Source organism: Macrotis lagotis, chromosome X, assembly GCF_037893015.1.
Source record: "Macrotis lagotis isolate mMagLag1 chromosome X, bilby.v1.9.chrom.fasta, whole genome shotgun sequence".
Taxonomy (NCBI): Eukaryota; Metazoa; Chordata; class Mammalia; order Peramelemorphia; family Peramelidae; genus Macrotis; species Macrotis lagotis.
In genome coordinates, this window is record NC_133666.1 from 681,931,058 (window position 1) to 681,946,462 (window position 15,405).

Consider the following 15,405-nt stretch of genomic DNA (forward strand, 5'->3'; position numbering starts at 1 on the left):
GAGAGTCTGGAAGGAGACAACCATTCAGAGGAAGAGACACCAGAAGAAGGTGATTCTAGTGAGAGAAGTCCAGGAATGAAAAAACTTCCAGGATAGAAGGAAGAGATAAGGCTTTTGGGGCCTGATAGAAAAATCGGAGAGTGTCAGGAAAGCAACCTTCCAAGAAACAGGCATGGGCCAGCCATTGTTGACCTAGTGGTCAGCCATTGCACGCAGCCTTTTTCAGAAATCTATTTGCCTTACAACTTTTCTCTGTGGTCTTGACCTACTTTGTTGCAGGGCATTTATTCTATCAGGGGACCCACTTCTAGCTGAGGGAGGCCTGGGAGAGCTACAATCATCTACTAAATCACCGAGGACTCTGGGAGCTCAATATGATTCAATAGCATGATAACGGCTGCCAGGAAAGTTAATAGACAAGGCCTTTTATCTTCGTGGGCCGCTATCTCCTTGTTGGTAAAATGAGGAGATTGGACCAGATAACCTCTCAGGGCCTTTCCAGCTCTAAATCTGCAACTATTTAATTCAGGAGGCCTTAACCTGATATCTGTGTATTTAATTTTTAAAGATTGTAACATTATTTAATTAATTTATTTAATAATTTAATTCAATGTAATATGTAATTCAGTGTAATATTTTGCTATATTGTTATTTAATGCTTTTAATACAAAATTAATTCACATAAATTTGATATATTGCTATTTAGTACTTTTCATGGTTAATAAATATAAAATATTTAATATGTTGATAATTAAGTTTCAATATAATTGGTCTCCTTTGCAATTCTCTTTGTTTTATTTTAAGCATTTAAAAATTTTATTCCGAGAAGGGATCTCTAGTTCCAAAGGGACCCATGACATTGAAAAGAAAATGTCTAAGAGCTCCTATTATAAACCCTTCAACCTAATCTTGTTCAGTACAGTCTTATGACCGGCCGGCCTTCCATCTGATTAAGCTTAGCAAAAGAATTATGAGCGTACAAAGTGGTCCAGGGAGGGAGAATCAAGGCTCCACCCCACTGTCTCTCCATTAAAAACCTTGTGATCTCTTCTATTTCCAGGCATCAGAAGTGGAACGCCAGCTCTCCATGCAAGTCCACGCCCTCCGAGAAGACTTCCGGGAGAAAAATTCCTCATCCAACCAACACATCATCCGGCTGGAGAGCCTCCAGGCTGAAGTGAGTCTCCGTACGGGAGGGCTTCTTACCAGTTAAACATGTTTCTCCAGTCTCAGGCAATGTGGCAGATCTTTGGATAGGGATCCTTCTGAACTAAGGAAATAAAATCAGTTTTACAATAGTGACTGAACTCATCCTCCAGAGTTACCCAAAGTAATGGGTTATGGAAATGGGAAGGAAACCCTTGGATTTCATCCTTCTGGCCAGCCAGTTATCTGAAAACCAGGCTATGCCCAGAGAGATGGTACTAATAAGAGATAGCTCAGAACTATGATTTGTGGTTCATAATCAAGAATGTGGCCTATGGTTTTCTTCATCAAAATATATTCTCCTTCTAAAATTCTTTACTATAGGCAAAATCTGGATATTGCATTTCCCTCCCTGACCTGAAATTGAGGAATTGAGCCCATTGTGTATTATAATCAATCAATCAATAAAATATTATTTGTAAGAGTGCTTACCACAGCGCCAGGTAAATAGTAGGCATTAAATAAATGTTTGCTCCCTTCCTTCTCCCTTGGATGAAAAAACATTTATTGATTAAACTCCTATGGATCAGGTACTGTGATATGCGTTGGGGATACAGATTTAAAAATGAAACCATTCCTGCCTTCGCAGAGCTTACATTCTATGAGAGGAAAGAATATCCATACATATAAGTATTGTCAAAATAAAAAAAAAAAAAAGGTGATCAGTCAGAGGGCAAAACACTAGTAATCCGGGAGGATCAGGAAAGGTTTATATGAGGGCTTTGAGCTTTCAGTTGCCCATAACTATTTCCAGGCTATGAAAAAAAAGGAATTTTCTCTGTATCATTCCAATTTTAGTATATGTGCTTCCAAAGTAAGCACACTAATATTCACTGTATCATTCCAGTTTTAGTATAGAAAAGATGAATTTTCTGACATCAAAACTGTCCATTTCATAGGTGGTACAGTGGATAGAGCACCAGCCCATGAATCAGGAGTACCTGAGTTCAAATTTGACCTCAGTCACTTAATAATGACCTGGCTGTGTGGCCTTGGGCAACTCACTTAACCCCATTGCCTTGCAAAAAAACAAACAAAAAAAAAAACCAGTCCATTTATAAAAAAGAATATTCTGAAATGACTCTTGTGTGCCCCTATATGTTGCACATACCCTAGGCAGCAACCTAATTTGCCCATACCTAGTTCTGGCTCTGCCTATCAGGAGACCCAGATTCCATTTATCTTCTCTGTCCCTTTTCTATTCAATTCTGTTCACATTTATTAAGGACAAGAGAAGCCACAACATCCCAAATCTCTCCAAATTATCAAGCAAGCATTTCATAAGTGCTTACTATGCTAAATGCTAGGGCTGCAAAGAAAGGCAAAAACAGCCTCTGCTCTACATTCTAGAGGAGGGAGAGGGACAGTCTGTTAAAAAATTAGGCACATATAAGATATATATGGAGTAGATGGAAGACAATTTGAAAATGTAAAGGATCAGCTACTGGGCGGGGGGGGACTAGAAAAGGTCTCTTGGAATAGGTGGGATTAAAACAGAAACTTGAAGGAAGTCAGAAAAATGACATGACCCAGCATTTCCAGACAAAGGGTACAGGTAGTGCAAAGGCTTGGAGATAGGAAATGAGGCAGTAAGCAAGGCCTCACAAAGAGGCCAATGATGCTGGTACCTAAAGGATGTGGAGAAGAGTGAATGGTTAAAAAAATAATAATAATAAACCTAGAAGCTTTGGAGGTGATCAAGTTAGGAGAGCTTTAATTCCCAAACAGAAACATTTCTATTTAAACCTGGAGGTAATAGAGAGCCGCTGAGTCTTTTGGGGCAGGAGTGGTATGATCAGACCTCCAATTTGGAAACTCTACCTTGGGCAGCAGAGTAGGATGGATTATATGGAGAGAAACAATCGACAGATACTGCACCTGCTTGTGTCATGTATCATATCTACCCGTATTGGTGCATGTTGCATCTCCCACTGGAAGGTAAGCTCCCTGAGGGCACATAGTAGGCATGTACTAAATGTATGATAGATTGATAGATAACTATAGAACATGAAATCACGAAATCTTGTGTGGAAGTGACAGGAGCCAGTTAAAGATTCTCCATTAAAGATTTCCCCCTCTCTCCTCCACCCAATTAGCCAACTATCAGTGGTCCTCTTATTAAATGGGAGCTTGAGTGTCAAAAACCAGGGTTAAGTGTGGTACCAGGGAGGAAATCCAGGGATCTGGGTTCAAATTCTGGGTCATCACCTGCTACTTTTGCAACCCGAGCCTCAGTTTTTCATCTGTAAAATGAAGAGGTTGCAGTAGTTGGCCTCTGAGCCTTGAGCTCCTGGCTCAAAATCAAGGCCAGTTTGGTGATACCTGCATTATTGAGGGGTGGGGGGAGGAAAGGGAAGGCGTGACTTTCTGCTTTCCCTCAGCTCTAACAGTGGAGTTGAGGGTTGCTAGCAGCAGGATCAATGGAGCTGGTTCCCAAAGAAGCCCCTTGATGTACAGTGGAATGAACACTGTATTTTCTGGGTTCAAATCACACTTCTATTATGTATAGCCTTGGGTAAATCATATCACTTCCCTAGGCCTCAGTTTCCTTCTCCGTCAAATAGGCAGTTGAACTGGCTACCAGCTCTGGAGGTGTGATCTAGGGTGTTCCTGCCCTTTTGAGAATGGCTTGAAGTGGGGGGGACTTCCCCTAAATCTGTCAAACTCTTCTCTTTTCTTCTTTCTCCTCTCATCCTCTTCCTCCCTCCTTTCCCCCCTCCCCACTGGTCCCAAGCAGCAGGTACTTGAAGTAAGTAGAGTTTGTTCTCATGGGATTCCACACCCCCATCCGTGATCATCTGTGTGCATGTGTGATGCTCCAGCTGCTTCTGGGTCCTTCTGCCATCCTCCTGCTCCCCTCTTCCTCTTCCTCCTTCCCCCACTTTCCTTGGGCCTCTCATTGGTCAAAGGCATTCTCAGGGAGCCTCATGGTTGAGTCCGATCCCATCTCTAGGGGTTCAAGGTGAGGGAATCCAGTGCCTCATGCGTGCTCTCCCTTCATTTCCATTACATTCAGCTCTCCAGGCCATGGTGCTGGGCTAATTATTTTGTCTTTATAAGGCTAAATTTCTTCTTCCTGCCACTGTGACTGGCCCATTTTCTTACCTGTAAACTGAGGCAGTTGGAGCAGATAACTTCTCTAAGATCCCTTCAGGCTCTAAATGTATGAATTTATGATCATTATGTATTAGACATGGAGATAGGAAGACCCAAGTTCAAAGCCTGTCCCAGAGGCTGATTGAGTGACCCTGGACAAGTCACTTCCCCTAATCTAGTTCTCAGTTTTCTTACCTGTAAAATGAGAGGAATGGATTCAAAGGCCTCTAAGGTTTCTTATTGTGGTATTCAGTCATGTCTGATTCTTCATGGCCTCATTTGGAGTTTTCATGGCAAAGATAATATAGTGGATTGCCATTTTTTTCTCCATCATTTTACAGATGAAGAAATTGAGATAAAGAGGTTTCAGTGACTTGTCTGAGTTCATATGGCTAGAAAATATCTGAGGCAGAATTTGAACTCAGGAAGGTGAGTCTTCCTGACTCCAGGCCTGGTGCTCTATGCACTATGGTGCCACCTAGGACCCCAGGGTCTCATTTGGCTCTAAAGCTATGGTCCCCATCTTGCTACCTAGGTGATCACATCACCCATCAATTTCTCTGGGCCCCAGTTTCTTCATCAGTGATGATGTTCATCCTTCGTAATCAAAGAGGACCATGTCATCATATACCTGATGACTTGTCTCGTACAATTAATTTGATTATAGTGAGGGGAGGATTGTGCAAAGACATCCTTCTCATTTGATTAAAATAAGGATGTCAGCCTAGGTAACTCTTTAAAGATCCTTTACAGGAACTGTAGGGGACACTTGGTGGTGCAGAGAAAAGAGTGCCAGCCCTGTTTTTTAGGAAGAACCTCAGACATTTGCTAGCTTAGGACCTGGGCAAGTCATTTAACCCTATTTGCCTCAGTTGCCTTGTCTGTAAAAAGGAGCTGAAGAAAGAAATGGACAACCACTTCAGTGCCTTTACCAAGAAAATCTCACATGGGGTCACAGAGAGTCAGACACAATTGAAATGAGTCTTTTCTGGCTTTCGAGTTATGATTCTCTTTAAGCTATTTCAGAGGTTTGCAGGTAGCTAGGAAATCACTTTATCTGATGGGGAATTGGCTCAATCTTGGGACAACAAGATTATCCATTGGAGAAAAATTTCAAAAGGGAAGGAGGGAGGCGGCTAGGTGGTGTGGTGGATAAAGCACCGGCCCTGGAGTCAGGAGTACCTGGGTTCAAATCCAGTCTCAGACACTTAATAATTAGCTAGCTGTGTGGCCTTGGGCAAGCCACTTAACCCCATTTGCCTTGCAAAAAAAAAAAACTAAAAAAAAAGAGAAGGAGGGGGCAGCTGGGTGGTGCAGTGGATAGTGCACTGGCCCTGGAGTCAGGAGTACCTGAGTTCAAATGCAGCCTCAGACACAATAATTGCCTAGCTTTGTGACCTCGGACAAGTCACTTAACCCCATGACCTTAAATAAATAAAATTTTTTAAAAAAGAAAATTATGAGAAGAGAATTGTTAATAGAAGCACAAAAATATAGAGGTAATAGAGGTGTGTGATTGAATAGAGGCACCAAAAATATAGATACTTCCTTAAAAATTAGAACTGATCAGGGTCACTAGGTGGTGCAGTGGATAGAGCACCAGCCCTGGAGTCAAGAGGACCTAAGTTCAAATCCAGCCTCAAATGCTTAATAATTATCCAGCTGTATGACCCTGCGCAAGTCACTTAACCCCATTTCTTTGCAAAAAAAAGAGAGAGAGAGAGAGAAAGGAGAGTATTTCAGGGATCTTTGTGTGGAATAATGGCTTCATTCATTTATGGGACTGCTGGGTCTCTCTGGAAGTATACTCCAGAGACACGGTTCCTCTGGATAACAGTATTCTTTTGTTGACGCCAGATATCTGATCTCCTTGGGCTGAGACTATGTGTCTTCCCCAGGACATCAATCAATATGATGGATTGGTGGCCAGGGAGGCTCTGTACCCAGTGAGCAGAATCATAATGCTCAAGTCAGGGTGGGAGGGTTTGCTGCAGGAAAGGAACCCAAAATAAATGGAAGGATTCTTCTGTGAGGGCCTTAAAAATTCAGTTTAGGGGGCAGCTGGGTAGCACAGTGAATGGAGAACTGACCCTGGAGTCAGAAGGACCTGAATTCAAATCTGGCCTCAGACACATAATGACCTAGCTGTGTGACCTTCAGCAAGTCACTTAACCCCACTGCCTTGCAAAAACTAAAAAAAAAAAAAATCAGTTTAAAATCTCCCCCTGATAAAATCCCTCAATTGAACTATAACCTGTTATGTGCTGCCCATGGTAGAAGAGTCTAAAAGCCAAAAAACAGTAGGAGAAGCATAGGAGGTTGGAGAACATCTGGCATTACATCAAGAGAAAATTAGAGTGCTAGCTATTGAAGGGTGTAGAGAGATGAAAGAAAGGACATCTCAATAATGTTGGAGGAGTGGATGCAAGAGCATCCCCAGGGGTCACAGCAGAGTAATGTATGGGGAGAAGTTGGTGGCAAGGGTCAAGCCAATCCTCAGAAAGGCCATCAAGAAACTGAAGGACTTGTAAGAATCAGAGAGCTAAAGCAGCTAGGTGGCACAGTAGATAGCACACGGGCCCTGGAGTCAGGAGGACCTGAGTTCAAATCCAGCCTCGGACACTTAATAATGACCTAGCTGTGTGGCCTTGGGCAAGTCACTTAACCCCATTGCCTTTGCAAATCCCCCCTCCCAAAAAGAGTCAGAGACAGAAGCCTACATAGAGACCCCCTTGGGATCATGGAAAAAGGAAACCAGGCTGCCTCTAGCATTTAAACATTCAAGCCAGAGCATTGAGGTAGCTGTTTTTTTCACCTACTTTGCCTTACCCATCCCCATCTAGAACGTTCTTAGGACAGAATGATTACATCCACCATCTTTCTGTTTCCACACCCCACCAATTAGCCACCCTCAAATCAGAGAGCACCAAAGGCTAATCTGTCTAGATTGGCTTGGGCAGGGAGGGAGATGTGCTTTGGGATTCTAGCCAATGGAAAGGAAGTTGCGTCTCTAGAGAGAATCCGGAGACTCTCCCTGACCAAGGACCAGCAGGAAGAAGATAAGGCCAGTCAAACTAGTTTGAGGTCCCTGGAGCAGTTTAAGAATATAGGCAGAACAGTCAAGGCAAGAAAGATGCGGCCATGGCCCAGCCTTATCTCTGGAAACTCCCAAGCACTCTGGCCTTCCCCACCTTGCTTTGCCTGGCAACTTGCATTCCAGCCTGCTGGGAACTCAACTCCCACCCCTTCCATGCCAAGTTTCTCCAAGGGAGGGGTTTCTTTTCCAGCCTGGAGCTGCCTGGTTGTTTCTCTCCCAAGTACAGACAAACACAACCTGGTACAGGCGGACACAGACCCAAATAGTTGGGTTCGTGTTTGGGAGGCTGTCTCTTCTTTCCCCACCCATCAGCCTGGGCATCACCCCAAACCACCCACACAGACAACAGACACACACACACACACACACACACACACACACACACACACACACACTTACACACACATTCACACACACATAAACACACACGCCACATGGTTCTCTGCCCTTTCAGATCAAGATGCTGTCAGATCGGAAGCGAGAACTGGAGCATCGCCTCACTGCCACCATGGAGGAGAATGACCTACTCCAGGGGACGGTAGAAGAGCTTCAGGACCGAGTCCTAATTCTGGAGAGGCAGAGTCACGACAAGGACCTCCAGGTAAGAAGATCAGAAAGGGGTTAACATCAGGGCCGAGGCACCTGGGCAAGGGAGACTTAGCTGCTCTAGGGAAATGAGAGCTAAGCACCTAGATGATGGAGAGAGGGCCAGCCACAGAGACTAGAAGATTCTGACTTTAGGCCTGTCTCTATCATGAGCTGGCCAGGTGACCATGGGCCAGGCACCCCCCTCCCGTGGGCCTCTAAACACATCAAATAACCTCCCTGGGCCTCAGTTTCCTCACTGTAAAATGAGGACTTGGAGTGAGTCAGGCAGATATTGGGCGGGTCATCACTTACCTTTCTGGACTTCAGTTTCCTCACCTATAAAATGGGGTGGTAGAATAGTGAACGGAGTACTGAACTTGGAGTCAGGAAGACTTGAGTTTGAATCCTTCCTCCAACAATTGCTAGCTATGTGGTTGTAAGAAAGTCACTTAACTTCTGTCTGCCTCACTTTCCTCATGAGTAAAATGAGGGAGGGGATGGGTTAGACTTAATGGCTTCTAAGGTCTCTTCCAACGTTAAACCAATGATCTTAGAACTAGAGATCCCTTCAGTTTGGGGTGTTTTGGTGGGGGGGGTGCAAGGCAATGGGGTTAAGTGACTTGCCCAAGGTCATACAACTAGGTTATTATGAAGTGTCTGAGGTCACATTTGAACTCAGAACTTCCTGATTCCAGGCCAGTGAGCTATCCACTGTGCCACCTCTAACTGCCCCTTCGTGGATTTTTTATGAGACCAGAATACTTCACATGTAATTCCATCCTCTAACGCTGATAGAGCGTACCTGAAGTTGGGAGTGGAAGCTGCAGGCCTCTGTGGGGCTTCCACACTCTCTGCCAGTGTTTTCAGAGACTACTAAACTGTAAGCCTTGGTTTGAATAAGACCAGTCATCAGGCTTGTTAGAAAATTCATCCCACCCCAATCCCTCACCCCAGCTTGGAAAGAGTATGCTTCAATGGAAAGGCACTTGTTCTAGAATCAGAAGACTTGGCTTCAAATCTCACCACTGATTCAATCTCCATGACCTTGAAAAAGTTATTGAACCTCTTTGAGCTTCAGTTTCCCCATCTGTAAATTGAACAGGTTGGTCTAGATAACCCATAAAGACTCCTTCCACCTCTAGATAAGTGATCTTCTACATGACTTTGGCCAAAGTCACTTAACCTTCTTGGGCCTCGGTTTCCCCATCTGTAAAATGAACAGTTTGGACTACATGACCCATAAAGACTCCTTCTGACTCTAGATAGATGATCTTTTGTGTGACCTTGAGCAAGTTATTTAATCTTCCTGTGCCTCCGTTTCCCCATATGTAAAAAGAAGGGGAAAGGTAAGATGGCCTCTCAAGTGTTTTCTCCCTCTAGTTATAAGATCCTCTGATCCCTGCCCATTTTCCAGAATGAAATCAGAATCAGAGAGCAGAGTTTGAAGTCAATTAAGAGACTGAGTGTGGAGTCAGGGGACACAACTCAGTTCAAAATCCATCTTTTACACTTAACAATTGTGTAACCCTGGACAGGTCATTTCATCTAATTAGGCCTCCATTCCCTCCTCAATAAAATGAGGGAGTTGGGATCAGTGATACCTGAGGTGCCTTCTAACCCAAATCTAGGACGCTGTGACTGGATGCTTCTAAGTTTGCCTGCATCCCATACTGGCTTGGGGTTTGATTCGCCCTTTGTCTGTAGCCTCAGACTTCCAGGAAAGGTGTGAAAGTGTGCCCATGTGCCTTATGTTTAGGAGATGCCCAAACTATAACTTGCTCAGCCAGCATGTAGAAAACTTTTTGTGAATGTGTTTCATTTTTCTACTACCTTCATTCCCAGATTTTTCTCTCCCCACTCTCCATACCCAGAGAGCCATCCCCAGAACAAAGAATTTTTAAAGAGAATAAAAAAAACCAAGGCAGCCAAACTAATCTACCCATCAGTAAGTCTGCCAGTATAAAGTATTCCATGCCCATAGACCTCCACACTGTAAAGTGCATTTTGTCATCTCTTTTGGGGGGTCAGAGTATACTTATTATCACACTACTCAAGACTCAACAAACTTTTTAAAGATCTAAACATGAAACAGTATAAGGAGACTCTATTAGATAGATGGAGGGAGGGATGGATGGATAGATAGATAGATAGATGTAGGTGGATGGATGAATAGGTGAATGGATACATAGATAGATAGATAGATACATAGATAGATACATAGATAGATAGATAGATAGATAGATAGATAGATAGATAGGTAGATAGATAGATAGACAGACAGACGACAGATAGATAGATAGATAGATAGATAGATAGATAGATAGATAGATATAGGTAGATGGATGGATGAATAGGTGAATGGATACATAGATAGATAGATACATAGATAGATAGATGATAGATAGATAGATAGATAGATAGATAGATAGATAGATAGATAGATAAATAGATAGATAGATAGATGTAGGTGGATGGATGAATAGGTGAATGGATACATAGATAGATAGATACATAGATAGATAGATAGACAGACGACAGATAGATAGATAGATAGATAGATAGATAGATAGATAGATAGATATAGGTAGATGGATGGATGAATAGGTGAATGGATACATAGATGGATAGATAGATACATAGATAGATAGATAGATAGATAGATAGATAGATAGACAGACGACAGATAGATAGATAGATAGATAGATAGATAGATAGATAGATATAGGTAGATGGATGGATGAATAGGTGAATGGATACATAGATAGATAGATAGATAGATAGATAGATAGATAGATAGATGTAGGTGGATGGATGAATAGGTGAATGGATACATAGATAGATAGATACATAGATAGATAGATGATAGATAGATAGATAGATAGATAGATAGATAGATAGATAGATAAATAGATAGATAGATGTAGGTGGATGGATGAATAGGTGAATGGATACATAGATAGATAGATAGATAGATAGATAGATAGATAGATAGATGTAGGTGGATGGATGAATAGGTGAATGGATACATAGATAGATAGATACATAGATAGATAGATGATAGATAGATAGATAGATAAATAGATAGATAGATAGATGTAGGTGGATGGATGAATAGGTGAATGGATACATAGATAGATAGATAGATAGATAGATAGATAGATAGATAGATAGATAGATGTAGGTGGATGGATGAATAGGTGAATGGATACATAGATAGATAGATGATAGATAGATAGATAGATAGATAAATAGATAGATAGATAGATGTAGGTGGATGGATGAATAGGTGAATGGATACATAGATAGATAGATAGATAGATAGATAGATAGATAGATAGATAGATAGATAGATAGATGTAGGTGGATGGATGAATAGGTGAATGGATACATAGATAGATAGATAGATAGATAGATAGATAGATAGATAGACAATAGATAGATAGATAGATAGATGTAGGTGGATGGATGAATAGGTGAATGGATACATAGATAGATAGATACATAGATAGATAGATAGATAGATAGACAGACAGATGACAGATAGATAGATAGATAGATAGATAGATAGATATAGGTAGATGGATGGATGAATAGGTGAATGGATACATAGATAGATAGATAGATAGATAGATAGATAGATAGATAGATAGATGTAGGTGGATGGATGAATAGGTGAATGGATACATAGATAGATAGATAGATACATAGATAGATAGATGATAGATAGATAGATAGATAGATAAATAGATAGATAGATAGATGTAGGTGGATGGATGAATAGGTGAATGGATACATAGATAGATAGATACATAGATAGATAGATAGATAGATAGATAGACAGACAGATGACAGATAGATAGATAGATAGATAGATAGATAGATATAGGTAGATGGATGGATGAATAGGTGAATGGATACATAGATAGATAGATAGATAGATAGATAGATAGATAGATAGATGTAGGTGGATGGATGAATAGGTGAATGGATACATAGATAGATAGATAGATACATAGATAGATAGATGATAGATAGATAGATAGATAGATAAATAGATAGATAGATAGATGTAGGTGGATGGATGAATAGGTGAATGGATACATAGATAGATAGATAGATAGATAGATAGATAGATAGATAGATAGATAGATAGATGTAGGTGGATGGATGAATAGGTGAATGGATACATAGATAGATAGATACATAGATAGATAGATGATAGATAGATAGATAGATAAATAGATAGATAGATAGATGTAGGTGGATGGATGAATAGGTGAATGGATACATAGATAGATAGATAGATAGATAGATAGATAGATAGATAGATAGATAGATGTAGGTGGATGGATGAATAGGTGAATGGATACATAGATAGATAGATAGATACATAGATAGATGATAGATAGATAGATAGATAAATAGATAGATAGATAGATGTAGGTGGATGGATGAATAGGTGAATGGATACATAGATAGATAGATAGATAGATAGATAGATAGATAGATAGATGTAGGTAGATGGATGGATGGATGGATGGATGGATGATAGTTGGGTAGATGGGTGGATGGATGGATAGATAGATGGATGGATGGATACATAGATACATAGATAAATAGAGAGAAAGGTAGGTGGGTAGATAAATGGATGGATGGATGGATAGATAGATAGATAGATAGATGATAGCTGGGTGGATGAGTGGATAGATAGATAGATAGATGATATTTGGGTGGAAGGCTGGATGGATACATGGATAGATATAGTTATAAAATTACAAATATGCACACACATAGGGGCAGCTAGGTGGTATGTTAGATAAACTGTCAAGTTTGGAATCAATAAGATTCATCTTCCTGAGTTCAAATCTGGCTTCAGACAGTTCCTAGTTATAGAACCCTGGGCAAGTCACTGAATCCTATTTGCCTCAGTTATATGAAATACAAAATGAAAAAGGAAGTGACAAACCACTCCAACATTTTTGACAAGAAAACACCAAATGGGGTCATTAAGATTCAGACATGACTGAAAATAACTGAACAACAGTGAAGATGCATGTGCACGCGCGCACACACACACACACACACACACACACACACACACACACACACATATCTATATACATCAGTCTGTATTGATGCAAAATTGATGCAAAAATAAGGTAATTTAGGGACAGAAGTTACCAGAACCAGGAACCCTGGATCAGAAGATTCTTCATGTAGAAAGTGATTCATGAACTGATGACAGGAGGCTCCAGAGCACAGCAGGGATCCCATCACCAAGGACCTGGATGAGGATCATGATACTGAGTCTTAGAATAAAGTTACACTAGTTTATTTATTAGCACCTAGCCCTAAGCTACCATTCTAACATGACTAGTTATTAATGTAGTGTCACCTCCTGACATTCCCCCAAATGGGAGAAAGACCATTCCACCAATTTTTAAGCAAGGAGGAATAAGAAGTCTAGAGAGGGGAAGCTGTTTGCTCAAGGTCCCAGAGCAAATGGCAAATCTTAGACTAGAATTATTATCATTGGTAAGTAAATGACTCTTCCAAATGCATAGAATGATTTACAGGCATGATTTCATTGGAACACAATAATAACTATGAAAGTAGGTCCTCGGGGCAGCTAGGTGGCGCAGTGGATAGAGCACCGGCCCTGGGGTCAGGAGGACCTGAGTTCAAATCCAGCCTCAGACACTTAATAATGACCTAGCTGTGTGGCCTTGGGCAAGCCACTTAACCCCATTGCCTTGCAAAATTCTAAAAAAAAAAAAAAGTAGGTCCTATAGGGATTGTTTTCCTCATTTTATAGTGAAAAAACTGAGAGCAAGAAGTTAAGTAACCCATCCAAGGTCATAAAACTATGGATCAGTGGTAAAATTTTAACTCGGAACCTCTTAACTCCAAATCTACCACTTTGCCAGTACATTGCAGGTCTCTTTTTAATGAGATCTCCTATGGTTCATTCCCAAATATATCCCTACCGTCTTCTTGGCTCAGTGTGCCACCTCATATATCAAAAGTTTTAAAAGAGGGGAAAAATTGGCACAAAACCAGTTAATAAAACAACTCTGATGGTATATGCAATATACCATCTTGCCATCTTATAGTCCCCTCACCTCTTCAATAACAGAGAAAGATGCATTTTTTTCAACTTTTCTCAAGAACCAGTCTTGGTCTTTATAATTATAATGCATCCAGCTTTGTTGCTTTGGTCTTTCTTTTTATATTGCTGTGGCTGTTATTGTTATTATTATCATTACTGCCTCATTCTCTTAGTTTTTTCCTTCGCTTTGCATCAATTCTAAGTCCTCCTGTGATTCTTTGAATCTTCAGTCATCATTTCTTAGAATCCATTGATAATCCATGACCTTCATATATCACATTCGTTTAACCATTCTCTAATCAGTGGGCATCTACTTTATTTCCAGTGATTGATGAACACAAGAAGAGTTGCTATAAATACTTGAGTTCTCTCCTTTTAACATTTCTATTGATGTCTTTCGTTTTTCATCATCAAAATTTCCAGCATATTCCTCTTTCTCCCCAAAAACTAAGGGCAGCTTCATGGCATAGTGGATAGAGTATCAGACCTAGAATCAGAATTCCTGAGTTCAAATCTGGTCTCAGATACTTACTAGCTATGTGACCCTGAGCAAGTCACTTCCTCCTGTGTGCCCTAGTTTTGTCATCTGTCAAAAAATTGGGAGAAATAAATGGCAAAACACTCCAATCCCTTTGCCAAGAAAACCCCAAACAGAGTAAGATATGACTAAAAAGCAACTGAATGATAGCAACACATCAATCCCCACCAAAACACCAAAATGGTGGTCATCCAGCCCCTGTTTGGAGACCTCAAGGGATGGGGAACTCACTGTCTTTCAAGACATTAGTCATTGGTGGGAAGTATTCCCTGATACACAGTCTAAATTGGACTCTGCAATCTCCACCCACTCTCCTTCCTGTGGACCTCCGTTCCCTCATCAATAAAATGAGGAAGCTGAACTAGTTGGCCAATAAGTTTTCTCCCAACTCTGAATCTATGATTCTTAATCTGCTCCCAGAGAGCAAACAGAACAGATCTAGTCTTTTCCACATGATGATTCTTCAACTACTTAAAGTATGTTGTTCTTTCCCATTTTTCCTGTTACCTTCAACTGATCGTCACACTGCATGGTCTTGAAGCCTTTCATTGGCCTACTTGCCCTCCTATGAACTCCTTCCATCTTAACCATGTGGAACTCAGAAAGGTAGCCTATATGGGTGTTGTCCATGGGCCTCCCTAGCCAAGACTGGAGGGCTCCTCCCCAGGGATGAGCCACAGGGGATGAAGGCTTTAATCCATTATCTCTTGAAGACTTATCTCCTAAGGCTTACGTAATGAGTTATGCCATCTGCACTGGCCTTGGCATAAA

At 41.0% G+C, this 15,405-nt stretch overlaps 1 protein-coding gene across 1 annotated transcript in view; it reads left to right on the forward strand.

Annotated features, from left to right (window-relative positions):
- The window catches only part of BICDL1 (BICD family like cargo adaptor 1), a 143,413-nt gene that overhangs the window by 77,569 nt on the left and 50,439 nt on the right, over window positions 1-15,405 (forward strand). Inside the window, exons 3-4 of the mRNA XM_074202249.1 lie at window positions 1,061-1,177; window positions 7,854-8,000. Of these exons, the coding sequence (XP_074058350.1) occupies window positions 1,061-1,177; window positions 7,854-8,000 (264 nt within the window). The remainder of the gene's footprint in view (window positions 1-1,060; window positions 1,178-7,853; window positions 8,001-15,405) is intronic.